General features: G+C 45.9%; 1 protein-coding gene across 9 annotated transcripts in view; it reads left to right on the top strand.

Moving 5' to 3' along the window:
- MCTP2 (multiple C2 and transmembrane domain containing 2) overlaps nucleotides 1-22,390 on the top strand; it is a 130,287-nt gene that overhangs the window by 54,673 nt on the left and 53,224 nt on the right. For 7 of the 9 annotated variants that reach the window (XR_004975155.1, XR_004975156.1, XM_036355546.1 and 4 more), the window contains 6 exons: nucleotides 1,595-1,759; nucleotides 4,753-4,883; nucleotides 10,069-10,255; nucleotides 13,471-13,564; nucleotides 17,392-17,494; nucleotides 18,294-18,396. Coding sequence is in view for 7 of the 9 variants with exons in the window: in XM_036355546.1 (XP_036211439.1) it covers nucleotides 1,595-1,759; nucleotides 4,753-4,883; nucleotides 10,069-10,255; nucleotides 13,471-13,564; nucleotides 17,392-17,494; nucleotides 18,294-18,396 (783 nt within the window). In the remaining 2 variants the exon portion in view is untranslated. Of the gene's footprint in view, nucleotides 1-1,594; nucleotides 1,760-4,752; nucleotides 4,884-10,068; nucleotides 10,256-13,470; nucleotides 13,565-17,391; nucleotides 17,495-18,293; nucleotides 18,397-22,390 lie in introns of those variants that run through there. The other 2 variants (XM_036355550.1, XM_036355552.1) reach the window with 2 other exon arrangements.

The raw sequence follows: 22,390 nt of genomic DNA, 5'->3' as shown, positions 1-22,390 counted from the left end.
CTCCTTCAGAGAAAGCCGTGTGCCTGCACCACTTCATTTATTGAGCGGAGAGCATAAATGAACTCCGCCAACTAAATGCAGTCTGTGGGTCGCGTTGGGATTCGCACCCAAACCAACTCACCGCAAAAAAAGACATGGTTGAGACCGTCAGGGAAATGTAAAGAGGCTCTGGGTACTTAAGGATATGAAGGGAATTATGGCTGCTTTTGTGAGCATCGTGCTTATAGATAAGCAAACGTGGGCCCTAGCTGGTGTGGCCCAGTGGATAGAGCATCAGCCTGCAGACTGAAGGGTCCCAGGATGGAGTCCGGTCAAGGGCACATGCCCTGGTTGCGGGCTCGATCCCCACTAGGGGGCGTGCAGGAGGCAGCCCATCTATGATTCTCTCTCATCATTGATGTTTCTATCTCCCTCTCCCTCTCTGAAATCAATACAAATATATTTAAAACAAAAAAAAACAAAAAACCACAAATGTGGAATTTGCTCTCCAGTATTTCAGCCAGAAGCAAGTAGTGAAGGGATAGATGAAATAAGGTTGGCAAATCGTTGACTCTGGTGAATAGATCCGTGGAGATTTTATATACCGTTCCACCTTTGTATATGTTTGGAAACTCACATAATGGAAATTAAAGTGTGCTTGTCCACTTGATAATTTACTAGTAGGGGATGTTTGCCCTTTTTCTACATTTGATTTAAGGTGTGTATGAGTGGGCGTGAGTAACATCATTTAGAAGAGAAACAAAATAAGCTGATAGTCACTGAACTGGCCTGGGTTCCAGGCCCTGTGCTAAGTCCTCTATACATTATTTCCTCTCCCTCCCCTCACCCCCCCATCTGCAAAGCTCATCTGGCTGGCCAATCCCAGGCTCTGTCTGGAGTTAGGAATCTCGCAAGGGCATGAGTTCTTTAGTAGTCGCCCAACGAACAAAAGAACAAAGGGGAGTGGGGACAGATTCAAGTGCGAAGGATAAATTTGAAACCACTATTTCTGCTAGGCTGGTGTGGCTCAGTGGTTGAGCAACAACCTAGGAACCAGGAGGTCACGGTTCTATTCCCTGTCAGGGCACATGCCCCGGTTGCGGGCTCGATCCCCAGTAGGGGGCGTGCAGGAGGCAGCTGACCAATGACTCTCATCATTGATCTTTCTCTTTCTCTCTCCTCTTTTGTTCTCTGAAATATATATATTTAAAAAAACACACACCACTATTTCTGAATGCCCATAGATATTTCATTTCCCTGCAAAGCAATGCCTTGTTCTCATACCTCTGTTTCCCAGAGTGCCTCTCTTCCCTTCCTATTGTTAAAATAGCCAAAGGCCCAGGTGAAGGATGCCTACCCAAGAGCTGGGTCGGAGGACAGGCCAGTGCCAAAAGCCAGTGCCATCTCTCCCTGTCTCGCTACGAGCCCAGGGCTGGAGAAAGAGATCCCGTAACTGTGACTGCAGGTTTGCACAGCCCGTGAGGAGTAGCAGCCCTTTCTCCGGGCAGGCGTGCTCCCTGTCATCGAATATTGACCGCGGGAACGCCTGTGATGGCCAGCGCCGCACTCGGGAATGACCAGCGAGCTCATCTCTCCCCTTCGCTTTCTGCTCTAGTCCTCGGTGATCCGCAGCCTCCGGCTCTCAGAGGCCTTGAGGAAGAACCAGCTCTGGGACGGGACCATAAGCATCGCGTTGCTGGAAGGAAAGAACGTCTCGGTGGGAAATGTGGCAGAGATGTTTGTCCTGTTAAAACTGGGCGATCAGAGGTACAAAAGCAAGGTGAGTTGGCCGTTCCTGAAGGAGAACAACATCTTCAAAGAGATTATTTTTTTTCTTTTGAAAAAAAAAAAATGGTTTCCCCACGCTCCATGTCTACAAGAATAGAAGTCATTTCTTTTTAACCCTCTTGACCAGGGGTTCTCAACCTTCTGGCCCTTTAAATGCAGTTCCTCATGTTGTGACCCAACCATAAAATTATTTCCGTGGCTACTTCATCACTGTCATGTTGCTCCTGTGATGAATCGTCATGTAAATACCTGCTATGCAGGATGGTCTTAGGCGACCCCTGTGAAAGGGTCGCTCGACCGCCGGAGGGGTCGCGACCCACAGGTTGAGAACCGCTGCGTCTTGACTATGTTCGGATTATTCCAGAAAGCAAAATAACAGTACGGATGCCGTCAATTAGTAGGAGTGTTTGCTGAGTTTAGTTCCATCCAGTAACTAGAGCTGCAGAAAGCTCATTAAATAATAGTTTTGAATGCGTGATTTATTGTGTTTTGAAAATAAGCAAAAACCGTGTTTCATAGGATGCGGGAAAAGGAAAGAAACGCTTTCAAATAAACGAGTAATATATGTTATACTTGGGTTACAGTTTTGCAGTAACTAAAAGTATTTTCAAAATTATATACAATTTTCTTTCTCTTTCTTGTTAGTTTTTACAGCAAAAATAGACTTTGAGTGCTGCTGGAATGGGGGGGGGGGGTTGTTTTGGGTTTTTTTTTGCTATGATTTACAAAAACACACCAAACTATCTAACGTATTAAAAGTGATTTGTTATGAACAGAAACCCTGGCATTTTTAGCTGCCTTTCCAAGCCAGTCATCTGATTCTGTTGATCCGAATTCCATTTAATTTTTAATCTTACTAATTTGGTGTGGTTTCTATTTCAAAAACCGTAGTCTCCAAACCATGGTAATTAATTAGTTTTACATAAGTGTCAGACAGGAGTCTGTTCTATGTTTTATGGATGGAGGGAAGCGGGGTCCTTGAAAGTTTAGCCCCTTGCCAAAAGCCACATCGTAAAAAAAACATCAGGGGAAGGTTTTCAAAAACAGGATATTTGCAGATCGGCCTCTGCCGCGTGGAAGGCATAACAGACACAGACAAGTTGGCAAATGCTTTAGTAGCCAAGAGTTTGTCTCTGCTGAACAAATTTCAGCGCAAAAGCAAACATGAAGCGTCATTTCCACCAGGACGAGGACTAGAGAATCGAAGCTCACGCTGACGAATCAGTTCATAAAAAAAAAATGTGAAAAATCGAGGGCGAGTTCCGGCAGAAATAGGCCGATGTTATTCGCCAGGTAGTCTGAGGCCATACCTCCCAGAGACTGTATCCAGGGTAACCACATCTCTGGCTGAGGTCCCTTTAGCCTGCCGGGGCCGGGCGAAGGATTTATAGAAAAATTATTCATCACGGGGCACACTTAGCCCTTTGGAGCTAAGGTGAAGTGGAGAATTAGTCCGATATCTGCTCTGCCCCCTCTTGGGGGATATTGCATTTAATTTGTGGTCTAGTAGTTCCTTTTTTTTTTTCTTCCTTCGTGGTTGCTAAATTCTGTGACCTGGCCTATTAAGTCCAGTGTGACCACCAGCTTAAGTGATGTTACGTGATGTGATGCTGGCTACAGGCAGGGCCGGCTGGTCCCTGTTGGCCCATGCGGTACTAGCGGGCACTAAGATTTAATGGTGGATGCTGTGCCCTTCGTTGAGGCTGGTACTCAGGGACCAGCATTCCTGCCCACTTTTTAAGCCACAAATTGAATCTCTATGTAAATGAAACAGAAGAGATAAACCCTGCCAGGGATTCAAACACTCGGGCCGTTTGGAGTCCCACTCGGAAAACACAGAAATGCTGCGGAATTTTCAAACCACCCTCGTTCATATTCAAACGTAGCGGCAGCGGGGTTTGCCAGTCTCTCTCTCTCCCTCTAGAACAGTGGTTCTCAACCTGTGGGTCGCGACCCCTTTGGCCGTCCAACGACCCTTTCACAGGGGTCGCCTAAGACCATCCTGCAGATCAGATATTTACATGACGATTCATCACAGGAGCAACATGACAGTGATGAAGTAGCCACGGAAATAATTTGATGGTTAGGTCACAACATGAGGAGCTGTATTTCAAGGGCCAGAAGGTTGAGAACCGCTGTTCTAGGGACTGGAGTCAGCAAACTGGGATTTAAAAAAATAGGCAGCGATGAACGATTGAACTCGTGGGTTTCTTGTGAAATGCACCTGACAGATAGTAATCAGGACCCCAAACTGTTCATTTATATGGTTCTTAAGCCAGTGCTGAATGGATGTGCCAATAAAATGATTTCATGAACCAATGAATATATTTCCTGTAACACTGGACAGCTGTAAAACATCCATTGAGATATGTCATATACATGCATATATCTATATATATAAAAGTGTAAGCGACCATCCGACTGGTAGCTATGAGATGCAATGACCACCAGGGGGCAGACGCTCAGCGCAGAAGCTGCCGAAATTCGGTGACTTGGCAGCTGCAGTTCTCTGGTGATGCACTAGGAACTAGAGAGGAGGGAGCCCGATTCCAGGGTGCATCACCCAAGAACCTCCCTCTCTCAACCTGGGACCCCTCGAGGGGATGTCGGAGAGCCGGTTTTGGCCCGATTCCCACAGGCCAGGCTGAGGGACCCACCGGTGCATGAATCCATGCACCGGGCCTATAGTATATATATATAAAAGTTATGGTTTCTCATGTGGTAACTATTCATTCTAACTTGGTGGGATCCACTATTGCATCTGGGGGTCGGCTAAAAGAGTGGTGATGTTTTTGCCAATTCCCCAACACCTCCAAGTCCCTTTCCTTCCCCAGAGGGGAAAAGTTTCACTTGGAAAGGGACAGACAGGCACGTCACCCCGAGCTCCTGCCCCTGCCGTTTAGAACGATGAATTGAAATGTGTAGCTGCTGTGGCGACGCATGGCAGTGCGAAGACAATAAACGTTGTAACCGCATGTTTTCTAGACACTGTGTAAGAGTGCACATCCGCAGTGGCGGGAAGAGTTTGACTTTCACTACTTCTCTGACAGGATGGGCATCTTGGACATTGAGGTCTGGGGAAAGGACGGCAAAAAGCACGAGGAGCGACTGGGCACGTGAGTCTGCTCTGCTTTCTCGTGGTGGGAACGTGCGCCGCGCCTTCTGCACGAGGCTGGTCTTTGCCCGTTGGGCTTGGGGTCAGACCGCACCTGCCCACCCCAGGGAGCCAGAAGTACGCTGGAACCTCCCCTGGGGGCAGGTTTTATTTACTTATTGGTCAGTGGCATTTAGTATTTTTTTTAGTATTTTTTATTGATTTCAGAGAGGAAGAGAGAGAGAGAGAGATTAGAAATGTCAATCTAGCTCTAACCGGTTTGGCTCAGTGGATAGAGCGTCAGCCTGCAGACTCAAGGGTCCCATGTTTGATTCTGGCCAAGGGCATGTACCTTGGTTGCGGGCACATCCCCAGTAGGGGGTGTGCAGGAGGCAGCTGATCAATGTTTCTCTCTCATCGATGTTTCTAACTCTCTATTCCTATCCCTTCCTCTCTGTAAAAAAACAATAAAATATATTTTAAAGAAAAAAGAAATGTCAATCTATCTCCATTTCTTTCCCATCCTTTGTCCTATCTCTATATATAAAAGCCTAATATGCAAATTACCCCCATAGGAGTTTGACTGGGGGACTGATTGCTTGCTATGACATGCCCTGACCACCAGGGGATGGTGTGGAACGAAGGAAGGTCCTGGCCAGCAGCTGGCAGCTGGGGAGGGAGGCCCTGGCCGGCAGCCAGAAGGCCCCAATCAGCCCTGATCACCAGCCAGGCCTAGCTAGGGACCCTACCCGTGCACAAATTTCATTTACTGGGCCTCTAGTTATATACATTACATCTATATATGTTCTGAATTGAACAAGGCAGTGTTACGTTTTATGCAATCCTATGCCATTTATTTATTTATTTAAAATATTTTTATTGATTTCAGAGAAGAAGAGAGAAGGAGAGAGAGATAGAAACATCAATGATGAGAGAGAATCATTGATCAGCTGCTTCCTGCACTCCCCTTACTGGGGATCGAGCCCCGCTACTGGGGCATGTGCCCTGACCGGGAAATCAAACCAACCGTGACCTCCTGGTTCATAGGTCGGCACTCAGACACCGAGCCACGTGGCTGGGCAATGCCATGTAGTATTGATCAAAACAGAAGAAAGTAGGTCCTGCCACACTCTCAGGATATTGTGGGTCCGATTTCTAGTCTGTTCCCTTCTCCCCCTCCTTCACCTACTCGGGGTGACCGACACCTCAGACCCTTCTCATCACCCTGACCCTGGGCACCGTTGTGACATGCCCGTGCCCCGCCAACACCCGTCCACGGGGGGGTCAGAAACGCTGTGCTAGCCCCGGGCAGGGATCCGCGACGTCAGTGAGCCGCAGAGCACTCTGTGTCCCGATCTGTCCTCCAAGTGGTGGGAACGAGGCCCTCAGTGATGAACGGCCGACCTGCTGTGTCGGTACAAAGAGCAACACCCTCTCGCTCTCACCCCGTGCATTGTGCTGTCAGGGCTGCCCCACGTCACAGGAAGTGCTTTCCCCGTGAGTGTGAGGTGTCTTCGGACAGAAACGCTCTTTTCCGACGTCCCTTTCAGGCCGTGTGTTGTCACCCGGGTGTTTATTTATGGCTTCAGCTGTTTCTTGTTTGTGTGCCTGTCCTAGTGGCCGTTCTGTCCTTTCTTTTTATGGATTTTAAAGGATTTTTTTTTTTTTTGTATCTTTTTCCTTTTTCCTCTCCCGCAGTCAAAGAGATCACAAAAGTATCTCTCGGGAGCCGGATACAGGGCATTAGCTGCAGCGAACCTCCCAGTGGGGTGAGACGTACCCTGAAATGCAGACGGATCCTCAGAGTTAGCGGGGAGATGGGGCGAGCGTGTACATACCACGCACACGCTCCTTACAGTTTTTTATTTTACATTTTTCACTTATTTTTTTCCATTTTCTTTTCTTTGTTGTCATTTCAAGGCTCAGTTATCTGACCTCCCAAATGTTGGGAAACACCTTTTCGCATCAGGAGTCCCTTTGACAGTGAGAGTCAGTCATAACGGTCTCCTGAGCACTCTCTGTTGCTTTTTTTAAAATAAAAATCCTCACCTGCCCTGGCTGGTTTGGCTCAGTGGATAGAGCGTCAGCCTGTGGACTGGAGGGTCCCAGGTTCGATTCCAGTCAAGGGCACATGTCCAGGTTGTGGGCTTGATCCCTAATGGGGGCGTGCAGGAGGCAGCTGATCAATGATTCTCTCTCATCACTGATGTTTCTGTCTCTCTTCTCGTCTCCCTTCTTCTCTGAAATCAATAAAAATATATATTTTATAAAAATCCTCAGCTGAGGATATGTTTTCCCTTTGATTTTTAGAGAGAGTGAAAAGGAGGGGAAGGAGGAGAAAGAGAGAAAAACATCAGTGTGAAAGAGACACATCAATTGTCTGCCTCTTTCACGCACCCTAACTGTGGGGCAGGGATGGAACCTGCAACCCAGGTGTATGCCCTTGACCTTGACCTATGCCCTGGACCGGGAATCGAACCATGACCTCCTGCTTCATAGGTCGACGCTCAACCACTGAGTAACACCGGCCAGTCTAACCTGCTCCAACTTTTAAACAAAATGGGCAAGAATATAGATTGTAGACTCTCCCATTTTAAACTGCTACCAATTGTTAAAAATAATCGTGTTCTTGACACGTATTTTACATTTCAAGGCGATTGTAGGGATGAACTCGTTATGGAATCTTCTAGACTTACTTTTGCTTGGGCAACTCAAGAAGGAGGATGCTGGAGCCCCGGCTGCCTCTGGGTCCCACAGGGTGACTTCGACGGGGCCCTGACATTCCACCGGTTTATCAGTGGAGAGTCAGGGATGGAATATTTCCCTGCACAAATGGCTCCCATGTCGTCGACCTGCTTTTACAGCCACGCTTGACACGCTCCCCGTTTTCCTCCTGTTCACCGGCCCCCCCCTCCCCCTTCCTTAGCCTCTGAGATTTACGGCTTCGAACACTACAGCACTCTTTCCTGCCCCTTGCATTTAAGTTAAAAGCTGGCCAGCCTGAAATATAAAACATAGAATTATGGTAATGAGCGAGGTTAAAAGCTATCATGGCAAGGGACACTTGAGCAGGCTGGGCTGACGGATACGGTAAAATTATGTGTGGAATTAAAACAATAAAATGCGGTGGGATTAATGGAGAAAGGCGTGCGCAGGAGGTCAGAAACAATGCTATCTCAGCACATTAACTGGCTGCGGGCCGCAGAGCATAGCTTTAATATATGCCTGCTGCTAAGGAAAAAATAAGTGATTTAGCCTAGTTTTCTTTAGACAAATAAAACCATGGGCTTTTCAATATGGGAGGGGCCTATATTCCTTTCTTTATATATAGACTAATATATATATTTTAATTGATTTCAGAGAGGAAGGGAGAGAGAGAAAGAGAGAGAGAGAGAGAGAGAAACATCAATGAGAATCACTGATCAGCTGCCTCCTGCACGCCCCCTACTGGAGATCGAGCCCACAACCCGGGCATGTGCCCTGACTTGGAATTGCACCATGACCTCTTTATTCATGGGTCTTCACTTAACCACTGAGCCACACTGGCCAGGCCTGGAGCTGTTATTGACTAGATATTCTAAGATCTGAATGCGGCATACTCTGAATGATTGTCCAAACCAGGGGTCCTCAAACTACGGCCCGCGGGCCACATGCAAATACAAATACTGTATGTGTTCCCATTTTGTTTTTTTACTTCAAAATAAGGTATGTGCAGTGTGCATAGGAATTTGTTCATAGTTGTTTTTTTTTTTAAAACTATAGTCCGGCCCTCCAACAGTCTGAGGGACAGTGAACTGGCCCCCTGTTTAAAAAGTTTGAGGACCCCTGGGACTCCACACAGGTCACTCCCTCCCTCCCTCCTGCCTCCACCCCCAACCTGAGCCCCCACCCCGCAGCCCTTCTAAGCATCAGCAAAGCAGGTGTGGTCCAGGCAAACCCAGGGTTCTCAGTGTTAAAGCAAATAAGCGCCTAGCACTCAGCCCCCCTTCGTGGTGTTTGCTTCCATATTTTAATGTGCTTGAGGTTTTCAACAGCCCAGAACATTGGCTGTGAAGAGACGGAAAACACGCCATTTATAGCAGATGGGGCCCGCCTTCGCGAGCCGCGCGGCTGAAGTGGCATCCGTCAGCAGCACTTCATGCTCCATTTGTCCAGAAAGAGGCCCGCCCGGGGAAGCCCCGTGGAACCCGTCTGTGAGGAAAGCACCTTAACACATCGGTGCGAATAAAAACGCGCCCGCCCGCCCGCCCGCCCGCCCGCCCGCCCGCCGGCGTTCAGCCGGAAGAAAATGTTTTTTTCATTCACCCTCTCCCACTTACGCATCTCTGGTCTTTTCTAAATTGTTTTTGAACCCTTTATTCTCTTTGCTGGAAAAAGACATGGTGCAGAAAAGCCCCATAGAGCCATGATACTTGAACTTGTAAAGTCCTTTTTCCCTAATTCTGTTTTTTTTTGTTTAAATATATTGTTATTGATTTCAGAGAGGAGGCGAGATGGAGAGAGAGAGAGAAACATCAGTGATGAGAGAATCATGGATCGGCTGCCCCCTGCACGCCCCACACTGGGGATCGAGCCTGCAACCCGGGCCTGTGCCCTGACTGGGAATCAAACCAACCATGACCTCCTGGTTCATGGGTCGATGCTCAACCACTGAACCACGCAGACAGGGCTCTCCCTAATTCTTGACCTCATTGTCTTTCTGCAGACCTTATTGGGCAAGGATCTGACTCCACTTTTCCATCTGCCATTCCATTCCTTACCGTTCCTCTCCTACACTTTACTTATTTATTTTTTAAAAAAATATTTTTATTGATTTCAGAGAGGAAAGGAGAGGGAGAAAGAGATAGGAACATCAATGATGAGAGAGAATCACTGATCAGCTGGCTGCCTCCTGCACACCCCTTACTGGGGATCGAGCCTGCAACCCAGGCATGTGCCCTGACCGGGAATCGAACAGTGACCTCCTGGTTCATGGGTCGACGCTCAACCACTGAGCCACACTGGCCGGGCTCCTCTCCTTCATTTTTGAGGGTGTTGGGCTAGGAGTGAGTGTTTTAAGCCAGGGGAGCCCTCTCGACCTTCCCTGCCCAGGAAACCCAGGCCCCGTAGAATGCGGTTTGGGTAATAAATAAACAGGTTCTTCGGAGGCCCCCAAGTAGCCATGGCTTAGCTCCTCACTCTCCTCTCTCCGGTGTGCGCTTTTGCAGATGTAAAGTGGACATCGCCTCGCTCCCACTCAAGCAAGCCAACTGCTTAGAGCTGCCCCTGGACAGCTGCCTGGGGGCCCTCCTGGTGCTGATCACGCTGACGCCCTGCGGGGGGGTCTCCATGTCCGACCCTTGTGTGTGCCCCTTGGCGGACCCCAGCGAGAGGAAGCAGATCACCCAGCGCTATGTGAGTGCTTTGCCCCGCGACACCGTCCCGGCCCTACCCCCACTTTTTAAAAAATGTTTTTATTGATTTCAGAGAAGAAGGGAGAGGGGATAGAAACATCCATGCTGAGAGAGAATCATGGATGGGCTGCCTCCTGCACGCCCCCCACTGGGAATCGAGGCCGCAACCCGGGCATGTGCCCTGATCGGGAATTGAACCCTGACCTCCTGGCTCATAGGTTGATGCTTAACCACTGAGCCACACCAGCCGGCCACCCACCCCCACTTTTAAGTCGCACCAAAGTCCATGAACTGAGAAACTGTGTAGAAAGAGATCTTTGTCCAAAGTTTAATGGTGTGTCCCATAAAACAAGACATCAGACCTAGAGGTTAATGTGTTCGTGAGAAGGTGGAAGCAGGTTAGAATTTACCCTCCTGCTATTCTACGGGCCAACCAACGGATTTTGAATTTGTAGCTTTTAGGAAGTCTTTGGAGGAAATTGAAGTCCTCAAGTAGACAAACTACTGTTTAGCAGGTCTGTGCAGGTGGATGGGAATTTTAATACACGTTCATCACAAAATAGCTTTTTTTTAAAGCAACTATTCATGGTCACAGTGTTATACTTTTCCAGAACCTTCTAGATGCAAGTGAGTCAGTGCTTGTGTCTTACCAAGCCAAGCCCTTCACAGGCAGGGAGGACTGTTGTGCTACCCGACCCGGGATAATATTGGCATCTGAGAATTTTGTCTAAGTCGCTGCCATGTGCTTGGAAGTCCACGCAGCGCTTTTAAATCAGATGGCTCTGTCCTCTGGCTTTCTCGGTGTCTTTATTTGCATTCCATTTTTATCTCATCTTCTGTGTAAATCAATATGTTTGTTGCCACCCACGAAAGACACGCTTTAGGAAAGGGGCATAAAAATGAAGCAAAGACGAATCTTTATTTAATGGGAATATTATTCTCGGCATAAACTTCAGTGCCTCCCATCCCTTCCCCGGGCAGGTGTATTGATTAATTGAAAAATTCTCCGTCTTCGGGAGTACAAGATGCTGTGGCCACACATCTTATTGTTAACACGCATTCTGCAGGCAAGGTTGGCGTCCTCCAAAGACATTTCGACACAATCCACTGTTCATATTTTTTTCGGATGGCTTTAGGTAAACGAGTGAAGGATTGGTGATGAAAAATAAAACTTTCCTCCAATTTTCCCATGGATAACTTGGAAATTTTACCAAGTTCATGAGGTGTGTCATATATTTGTAAGGTGGCACTAGACGAGATCATAATGACTGCTGTAAGTAATGCCTCAAGATTTCCAGAGTACTAATTGAAAAGAGATTTGAAAAGGCTGATCAAGAGAGATACAGTATTTATTTTTAATTTTTTTGTTTATATATTTCTTTATTGATTTCAGAGAGGGAGGGAGAGGAAGAGAGAGATAGAAACATCAGCGATGAGAGAGAATCACTGATCGGCTGCCTCCTGCACGCCCCCAAATGGGGATCGAGCTTGTAACCCAGGCATGTGCTCTTGGCTGGAATCGAACCCGGGACCCTTCAGTCCGAAGGCCGACACTCTATCCACTGAGCCAAACCGGCTAGGGCTACAGTTTTTTTTAGTTAGTGAGCTGCTTCATAATATAAGCTTCATAATAATTAAGATTTGCTTACCTAACATGCACTGTTGCTGAGAACTTTCTAAAGCTGTTTCTGATATGCATCAGAAAAGAATGCTGTATTACAAGACACAAGTTTCAGACACCTGGATTTAAAAACAAAATGTTTTTATTTATTTTCGAGAGAGAGGAAGGGAGAGGTATGGAGAGATAAAAACATCGATGAGAGAGAAACATCATTGATTAGCTGCCTCCTGCACGCCCCCTACTGGGAATCAAACCCGCAACCCCAGGCATGTGCCTTGACTGGGAATCAAACCAGTGCCTCTTGGTTCTTGGGTCTGTGCTCAACCACTGAGCCACACTGGCTGGGCTGGGTTGGATTTGTTTCTTTATGTCATCAGAATAGACAGTCTTCAAAGTTGAAAATTATTTCACTTAATATGTTTTCATTTAAGCTTAAACGCTACTCTTTTTTTTGTTATTTTTTTTGTTGAAAATGCAGATCAGAAATAGCTTTAGAAAGTTCTTAGCAACAGTGCATGTGAGGGTAAGCAAACCTTAATTATTATGAAGCTTTTATTATTCTACCCTGAAATGCTTCAGTGACAAGGATTTTTTTTTTAATCCTGTGATAAGTCCCCGGGATCAACCTTTCGCAGGTTTTTAGTTATTTGATGATGGCACAAATACTGTATCCAAAGGCTTGAAAGTGGCATCCTGTTCAGTGAGTGTGGCTGAAAGCGCTCGAGTGATTTTATCTGCTTATATCTCTTTGATACTCAGTTTTGAAGGACGTAATGTACATAGACTTCTGAGTATTGGCTGTATACATGCTTAAGAATTAGACGGTATATTGGATAGATATTTACTTAATGCCGTATATCAGTAGATATACCAGGTGGGCCAACATAGGTTAACAGTTGTTTATATTGCAACTACTACAATAATTAATGAATTATAATGCAAGAATAAACTCTATGTTTCGCATCCTCACGACTGTAAACCTACTTTTGCCCCATCCCGTGTCGAAGTCTCGGCAAAGGAAAAAGTAGCATAAATGCAAATGCAAACCCGATGCTGGATGCTCCGTCTCCCATGCAACGTGGCTAAAGCGTGGACCAGAAAATTCACTCTCCATCTCCATCCCTCCTCTCTTTCCCGCGGTAATGACCGTCCACGGAGGGTCCACGTGTCGCCCTCTGGTTCACCATAAGGTTCGCACCAACGAGGGCAGAGCAATGGTGCCTTCCCAGGTGGTTGAAAAGTTTCCTTACAGCGAAAGACGGACACGAGGAGAAGGGCTGCCGCTCCACACGCATCTTCCCGGCGGGATGCCTGCGCTGTCGCCACGGGGCCGTGTTAAAAGCCGATTGTCTGTGTGTGTAATGTGTTCATTTCGGAGCTGGAGTTCATTAACTCCCAGGCGCGTGTCATCTGGCTGCTGTCGATGCCTCAGTGTCCCGGTGACGGATACGGTGCACCGTGCGAGGCTTCCGGGCGGATGCCTGAGAAAGGCCGCGATCCATGGAGAAAGCTTTTCCCGGGGGGCGCTGTGGCATGAGGGGGTAGGAGAAAGCTGCTTCGTCTGTGATCCACGTGTGTGTGTGTTTTCTCCTCAGTGTTTGCAGAACTCCCTGAAAGACATGAAGGACATCGGCATTTTACAAGTGAAGGTTTTAAAGGCTGTGGACCTCTTAGCTGCTGACTTCTCAGGTAGGAACCATTTTCATGCACTTTTATTTATATATTTTATTGAGTTTTTACAGAGAGGAAGGGAGAGGGATAGAGAGTTAGAAACATCGATGAGAGAGAAACATCGATCAGCTGCCTCCTGCACACCCCCCACTGGGGATGTGCCCGCAACCAAGGTACATGCCCTTGACTGGAATCGAACCCGGGACCCCTCAGTCCACAGGCCGACGCTCTATCCACTGAGCCACACCGGTTAGGGCTGCATTTTTATTTTTATTTATCGCCCTCGTTTATGTCATCTTATGGCAAAGCAAAATCCTATATAATAAAGAGTTAATATGCTAATTAGACCGAACAGAGGAACGACGACCTTCCGGACGAAGCTGGGCAGCAAGGGCCCAGCCCCTTGCATGAATTTCATGCCTCAGGTCTCTAGTGTTTTAATAAGTAGAAGCACGTACACAGCAATCATGCTTTTTCCAAATAAAGCAGCGGTTTTCGACCTGTTTCATCTCATGGCACACATAAACTATTTACTGAAATTCAAAAAATATATTATACCTTTTGCTGATCTGACAAAAAAAACAGGTACAATTTGGATTGATTTACTGGGAAAAATGATAGTAATTGATTTCCTTTTTGCTCCAAAGTGACTTTTTTAAAAAATCAGGTGCCTATATTTGTACTGTGTATATGAGGATTTCTGGTACCAGGAATTAACCAGTCAGATGCAACCTTATTAGGTGACATGACCAATAAGATGCAGCTCCGTTATATGACCTATATGATATTTATGGCTCAATACAGGGAATTCACACCAGGTGGCTATTGTTGTGTTGGCTGTTGTCATTTTTAAAAATTTGATAATCTCAGGGAAAAGAGGTCAGGGCCCCTGATTAAATAGTATTGCATGTTTTAAAAATTCTTGTGGCACTTCATTTGAAAATTGATAAATAGAGGAGCAGAAAAAATAAGATGCAGATAAGTAATTTTTTTGACGGAAGGAACAATTTCTTCACCAAATTATTATTTTTCAAATAATTGTGCTATGATTCGATAATGTACTTGAGCGTTTAGCTTTCAGGATATTTATGGATTCTTCGTGTCATGACTTTGCTAAATTAACCTTTTGGTAAGACTTTTCTCTGGTACCTCCATATAAACATAATTTACTTTTTGCCTTTATTCCATTTAGGTGCTCTGTGCCTTTTTTTTTTTTTTTTAATATATTTTATTGATTTTTTACAGAGAGGAAGGGAGAGAGATAGAGAGTTAGAAACATCGATGAGAGAGAAACATGGATCAGCTCCCTCCTGCACGCCCCCTACTGGGGATGTGCCCGCAACCCAGGTACATGCCCTTGACCGGAATCGAACCTGGGACCCTTCAGTCCGCAGGCCGACGCTCTATCCACTGAGCCAAACGAGCTCCGGCTCTGTGCCTTTTTAAATAAATATTTTTATTGATTTCAGAGAGGAAGGGAGAGGGACAGAGAGATAGAAACTCCAGTGATGAGAGAGAATCATTGATCGGCTGCCTCTTACACGCCCCACACTGGCATGTGCCCTGACCGGGAATCGAACCGTGACCTCCTAGTTCATAGGTTGACGCTCAATCACTGAGCCAGGCCGGCCAGGCTATCTTGTTAATCATTTTAAGGCTCCGATCTGTCCCTGTCTCATGAAGAAAGACCTACCCGTTTCTGCTAAACAGATCAGTCCCCTCCCAAACCTTGGTTAAAATTCACCTGCGCTGTGAATTCCTTGTAGACGTTAATCAACCAGATTAGATTTCCTTGAACTTGAGCTTCCTCTTCTGCACCGACATCCCTTACCTCCTGGAGGGTTAAATGAGAACCCGCGTAAAGCATAGCCCTCTCCAGCCGACACCCGTCCCCAGCAGCCTGCAACGTCCCCGCTGTCCTCCGTCACTGGCCCATGTGGACATATGTTGGGTTTGCCTGCCTCGGGCTGCTTCTGCGAAATACAGGGCTCACTACGGAACAGAGATGCATAGATGTGGGATGTAGGAGACACGGGGAAAATACACAGCCAGGGATCAAAGGTGGGAGCACGCAGCCCACTGGCCGGGAACATGAGGGCAGTTTTCATGGAAAAGGTGACATTTGCTAAAAAAAGCAGAGCTTTTATGAGGGTTCCATAAAGGTAATGACCTGGTGGCCTGTGTACATTAGGGCCTGGTCCCGCGCTAGGCGTTAAGGGCATGCTTAATAAATATTTGTCAGATGGATGAAATGACCTCTAAAATCCGTTTATTACTTGTCATCCCACTTCTGTAACTCATATAAAGGTAAAATTATTTAAATGAGACACCTCCGCTTGCCGTTCGAGGCATGTCAATGAATTGTCAAGTGGGGTCGGACGGAGCAAAGGCGATGGAGTGCGAGGTGCTAAAACACCGTGAAACTGTCAAGGTGACACGGCATCTGGCTGTGGCCGAGGTCACCTGGATGCGTCACCTGCAAACACAGGTGGAGCACAGACCCTGAGCATGTATGTGTCTCCTCCGTGCCATTGGGGAACATTGGGGCCATTCATTTATTATTTTTATTTACTTATTTTAATATTTTTTTTTTATTGATTTCAGAGAGGAAGGGAGAGGGAGACAGAGAGAGAAACATCGATGATGAGAGAGAATCATTGATCGGCTGCCTCCTCCCCCGCCCCCCCACTGGGGATCGAGCCAGCAACCTGGGCATGTGCCCTTGACTGGAATCGAACACAGGACCCTTCAGTCTGCAGGCCAATGCTCTATCCACTGAGCCAAACCAGCTAGGGCTTTACTTTTTTAAAATATATTTTATTGATTTCAGAGAGGAAGGGAGAGGAAGAGAGAGATAGAAACATCAATGATGAGAGAGAATCATGGATCAGCTGCCTCCTGCCCCACAATGCCCCATACCGGGGATTGAGCCCACAAAACCTGGACATGTGCCCTGACCGGGAATCGAACTGTGACCTCCTGGTTCATAGGTCAGTGCTTAACCACTGAGCCACCCCGGCCATGCAAGCTTTTCTTCTTTTAAGGCAAAAACTCGGAACTGACTTTTTGGGATTGAAGTTTTGCTCATTTGCAAGCAACAAACATATAGCGTATGTGCTCACAATGTATTGAATACATAGGCTCCTATATGTGTGTGGCCACTCCCTGCAAAGCTGTTTTAACTCCTAAATAGCCATGTTTATACTTTTTCCTGCTTCCATCACACCATGGGAGGCCTGTGAGCTATTGTAGGCTTCCTGTTATAGAAGAATAAGGACCTATAGTAACTCACAGAGAATCTAAAAAGGGAACAGAGATGAGCTTCTGATTTAAAAGAAAACACCAGCTCTACCTGGTTTGGCTCAGTGGATAGAGCATTGGCCTGCAGACTCATGCATCCTGGGTTTGATTCCCGGTCAGGGCACATGCCCGGGTTGTGGGCTTGATCCCCAGTGGAGGGCTTACAGGAGGCAGCCGATCCATGATTCTCTCTCATCATTGATGTTTCTTTCTCTCTCCCTCTCCCTTCTTCTCTGAAATCAATAAACACGTAAAAACAACCACACAAAAGTGGACTCGCTCACGTGACAATTTACCACCTGCTCCTATGCCACCTGTGTGGTCCCGGGCACCGGGTTGCGTGTCAGTGCCAGCCTGTAAACGATGCCACACTTGCAGCATTGGCAGGACCCACGGCTCCCACGCGGCTTGCGGGGGAGACGGCTCGCTCTCACCTCTCAGCCAGCACAGTGGCACCGTCAGGGAAGCGCGTGGCCTTGGTTCACTGGCCTCTGTCCCGTCTGAGATCCCTGTGGCTCTGACCGACGTCTGTGTTTTCCTTCCAGGGAAGAGCGACCCTTTCTGCTTGTTGGAGTTGGGCAATGACCGGCTGCAGACGCACACCATCTACAAGACCCTCAACCCCGAGTGGAACAAAGTTTTCACGTTGTAAGTCCTGTAGCCTCTGGACTATCCGAAGGCATCTTTAAAAAAAAAAAAAGTTATTAATTTCAGAGAGGAAGGGAGAGGGAGAGAGAGACAGAAACATCAACGATGAGAGAGAATCATGGATCGGCTGCCTCCTGCACGATCAGGGATTAAGCCTGAAACCTGGGCATGTGTCCTTGACCGGAATCGAACCCGGGTCCCTTCCATCCACAGCCCAACCCGCTATCCACTGAGCCAAACCAGCGAGGGCAGCAAGCAATGAATTTAGCCACTGATTTTTAAGTGAATTCTTCATTCATTTAAAAAGAATCTTAGTTTTGCTTTTCTTATTAAGTGAATTCTCCATTCATTTAAAAAGAATCTTAGTTTTGCTTTTCTTATTAAGTGAATTCTTCATTCATTTAAAAAGAATCTTCGTTTTGCTTTTCTTACTCGGAAGCTACTTTGAAATCACCATCCTTCTACCCTCCTCCTTCTGTCTGCCATTCCCTCTCCATCCTGTTTCTTTAACGGCCCCACCCTGCGTGCACGCAGACACGGAAAATGTCACCTAGTAAGAAAGTTGGCCTTTTCTCGTATGGATGACTGAATCTGCTCTGATGGAAGGTTTGGGAATATCGTCAGTTTGATTTAATTTTTGGAGTTTAATTAAATGGTAGTTTTATACTCTGAGGACGTGCAGACTTAATTAGTGAAACCGTGTTTTCAGTTCTTCACGGAACCGACTCCACGTGTGTGTGCGTGTGTGTGTGTGTGTGTGTGTGTTTGTATGTGATCCGTGGTGTGTTTCTCGTTGCAGCCGTGTTAAAGACGTCCACGATGCTTTGGAAGTGACAGTGTTTGATGAGGACGGCGACAAACCCCCGGATTTCCTTGGGAAAGTCTCCATTCCCTTGCTGTCCGTAAGTTGCCTTTGTTAATACACAGTTTGTGAGTCATTGTGCGGTTGACAACTTTCTATGGTCTAAACTACTACATCTTTTCAACCTGGGCCAGGAGAACACTTGAAACTCTAGCCGGAAACAACTGTTTTATTCCAGTAGTTTCAAATATAAAGTGACATCATTTTCTCGCTGTGTCAGTCCAATATGATTGAACCAACCAAACCTTTTTGACCAGCCTTTTTTTTTTTTTTTCTTAAATATGGTTTTACTGATTTCAGAGAGGAAGGGAGAGAGAGATAGAAACAGCAATAACGAGAGAGAATCATTGATTGGCTGCCTCCTGCACGCCCCCTACTGGGGACGGAGCCCACAACCCAGTTATGTGCCCCAACCAGGAATTGAAACCATGACCTCCTAGTTCATAGGTCTGTGTTCACCCACTGAGCCACGCGGGTCAGGCAAGGTGTGGCTGTTGCTATTCAGATTGATTTCCGATTCCTTGATCAATAAATTGGGGAAGTGATCAGCTCCTCAGAGGGTCTATGGGGGCTCTTCCTGCAGCACACGCTCTCCAACTGAACTGATTCTCTACCTAACGTCTAGATCAGTGGTCGGCAAACTGCAGCCCCTTGAGTGTGGCTCTTCCACAAAATACCACGTTCGGGCGCGCACGTACAGTGCGATTGAAACTTCGTGGCCACACTCAAGGGGCCAAAGAGCCGCATGTGGCTCGCGAGCCGCAGTTTGCCGACCACTGGTCTAGAGATAATTCTAATGAAAAATATGCCAAAACGCTAAGTATTTCTAACAGGAAACATTTTATTCCTTAAATCTTCTGGTTGATAACATAGTAAATATGCGTTGGAAAATAGTGTAACCATTGGAGAGTTTTAAAACATTTCCAGGCTAGACACCATCTCCTAATAATTATCTGATTCAGTAGATTTATTTAACATGTCTATCCTCAGCTAAGCGGTCCTAATTCTGTCCTGAAAATCCGGCTGGATTTTTCTCATCGATCTAGGTCATTCTTTTTTAAATACTAGAGGCCCGATGCACAAATTTCATGCAGTGGGTTTGGCCCTCGCAGCCCTGGCCGGCCCTCACAGCCCCTCGCAGCCTTGTCCAGCCTTTGCAGCCCCGGCTTCATCCTGAAGGTCGTCCGGCTGTTCGGTCTAGTTAGCATATTAGCTCTTTATTACATAGGATATGTTTACCCTCTCAGAATTATCTAATGGGCCAACCGAGGAAGGCTTTGAGAATCAGATTTCTGTAAAACAAGAAGAGCATCTCATTATTATTATTTCCGAATGTCTGCGGCATGATGAGGCCCTACATTTCGAAACAAATTCTAATTCTCAGTGCAATCCACGCCAGCATGTGAATCTGTAATCAGACGCACGCCTCACGCAGCCTTTAGCTTCCTCTGTGAATCCATGTGCGCAGTCGCGAGCTGCACCAGCAGCAGCTTCACTGAATTAGTTTTATGGGACAAATTTCCTGTAATTGCTTCTCCCGAATAGGAAATGTCCATGCAAGTCCCCATTTGCATTTCCAATCGCGTATTTGCCCACGGTGCACCTGTGATGAGATTTGCACATTAGAATGGACACATTTACACCATCATTTTGCTTTGTGGTTAATGCTGAAATCTTGGCCATTAAAATAAATAACATTGATCTTTTACTTTGTGTTAATACTTATATATGGGAAACTAAATTTAAAAAATATTACAAGTAGTCCCAAGGCAGGGCTCACATGGTGATTTTTGAACACAAATGTTCAGCTCTCCTCCTTGCCTAATTTTGGTTCAGTATGTCCATTGAAATACATAAATGAAGATATACAGTAAGGCAAATTTCTCTCTTGGCCCTGCAAACTATGAGCGTAGCTTTGACATGCTGGAGTTACCACGAAACATATGTAATATATATGGTGTGTATAGTTTATAGGGTGGGTGATATGTGATTAGGATAGACCGCTAAGGGAGGAAGATGAATCATCAGCAGGATTTCTTTAATGTCCTATAACAAGAAGATGGCGTGTATAAATCTCAACATAGCACGCATGATGGTAGATGTTGAATGGGTTAAACTTTTCTATTAGATGGAAAAACCTCTTACAGTGATTCAAAGAGGAAACCTCAGTGCTACATTTTTGGAACACCTCAACAAGGTTGGTAATACAGAAATGGATGAACAAAAGCAATGACATAACTGTAAATACAAGTCAGGCATACAGAGGAGGCTGTTTTATGGGTTCAAAGAGCCAATGTCAGTATCAATAAGGTTATAACACACTTGAACGGCTATGTCAGCGGTTCTCAATCTGTGGGTCGGGACCCCTTTGGGGGTCGAACGACCCTTTCACAGGGGTCGCCTAAGACCATTGGAAAACACATATATAATTACATATTGTTTTTGTGATGAATCACTATGCTTTCATTATGTTCAATGTGTAACAATGAAAATACATCCTGCATATCAGATATTTACATGATGATTCATAACAGTAGCAAAATTACAGTTGTGAAGTAGCAACGAAAATAATTTTATGGTTGGGGGTCACCACAACATGAGGAACTGTATGAAAGGGTTGCGGCATTAGGAAGGTTGAGAACCACTGGTCTTTGTGAATGATTTTGCATAGAAGTGTGTGTGTGTGTGTGTGTGTGTGTGTGTGTGTGTGTGTGTGGTATTAGAGATACAGGAAATATTACAAAATTAGAATCACAGAATGATCACACATATGATCTATTCAGCTTTAAAATTATCAGAAGGAAAAAATAAATAAGGCTGTGATATTTCTTGAAAGCCCAAATTTTGAAAGTCCAAGTTGCACAGAGTGTGTTAATAATGAAAGGCCCCCCACACCATCCCATAGCTACTGAATTTCTGGGGATGAGATGCTGCAGTCTCCTTTAAAATAAAAAAAATAAATACATGTGTAAATATATATATTTTATTTCAGAGAGGAAGGGAGAGGCAGAGAGAGCGAGAAACATCAATGATGAGAGAGAATCATGGTTCGGTTGCCTCCTGCACGCCCCACACTGAGGATCAAGCCTCATGTGCCCTGATCGGGAATCGAACCATGACCTCCTGGTGCATAGGTTGATGCTCTACCACTGAGCCATGTCGGCCCGGCTGCAGTCTCCTTTTCTAGCAAGTTCTCAGATGCATTTTAGGCGCACCAAAGTGATTGGTCTCCAACTTTAGAGAATGAGCAGTGAGCTTAATTCATGCATGTGTGTGCATACACACACGTAAATATGTAAAATATTCTGATCAAATTCCCATTGAACATGTTCATGTATTGATCATCTTGTAGGTCCCAAATGCCTCAATAAAAAGAGACGTTATGCCGAAACCGGTTTGGCTCAGTGGATAGAGCGTCGGCCTGCGGACTGAAGGGTCCTGGGTTCGATTCCGGTCAAGGGCATATACCTGGGTTGCGGGCATATCCCCAGTGGGAGATGTGCAGGAGGCAGCTGATCGATGTTTCTCTCTCATCGATGTTTCTAACTCTCTCTCTCCCTTCCACTCTGTAAAAAATCGATAAAATATATTTTTTTAAAAAAAGAGACTTTACTGTGATCACAGTACTAGGAAAACAGAAGTTAATAACAAAAGTGAAACAAGTATCAAAACACTTGTTGGGGGGAAAAAATCCCAAGTAGCTCATGTAGATATCAAAACTGCTGCTCTAGAAAGGAACAGTGCAATAGTACATTTAAAAACCGTGGAGAATTACCTTGGGAAAGGAAAGAGGACTTAGTAATTCCATGAGGATTCCTAAAGGCTATCTAGGAATGTTCCCTTTGTGATAATACACCAAACTTTCCAAGGGATATGTATGTTTAGGTATCCATGTTATATTTCAATTCAATAATGAATGAAAGTACGGTCGTTCTAATTTCAGATTTCATTCAGAGCAATTTAAAAAATAACCCGATTACATTATGTCCCACTTGGAAATGGATGTTTTCTCCTCGAACAAATAAAAAGATAAC

This window comes from Myotis myotis, unplaced genomic scaffold (genome assembly GCF_014108235.1).
Source record: "Myotis myotis isolate mMyoMyo1 unplaced genomic scaffold, mMyoMyo1.p scaffold_m19_p_23, whole genome shotgun sequence".
Lineage (NCBI taxonomy): Eukaryota > Metazoa > Chordata > Mammalia > Chiroptera > Vespertilionidae > Myotis > Myotis myotis.
This window is presented reverse-complemented; position numbering and strand designations above follow the sequence as displayed.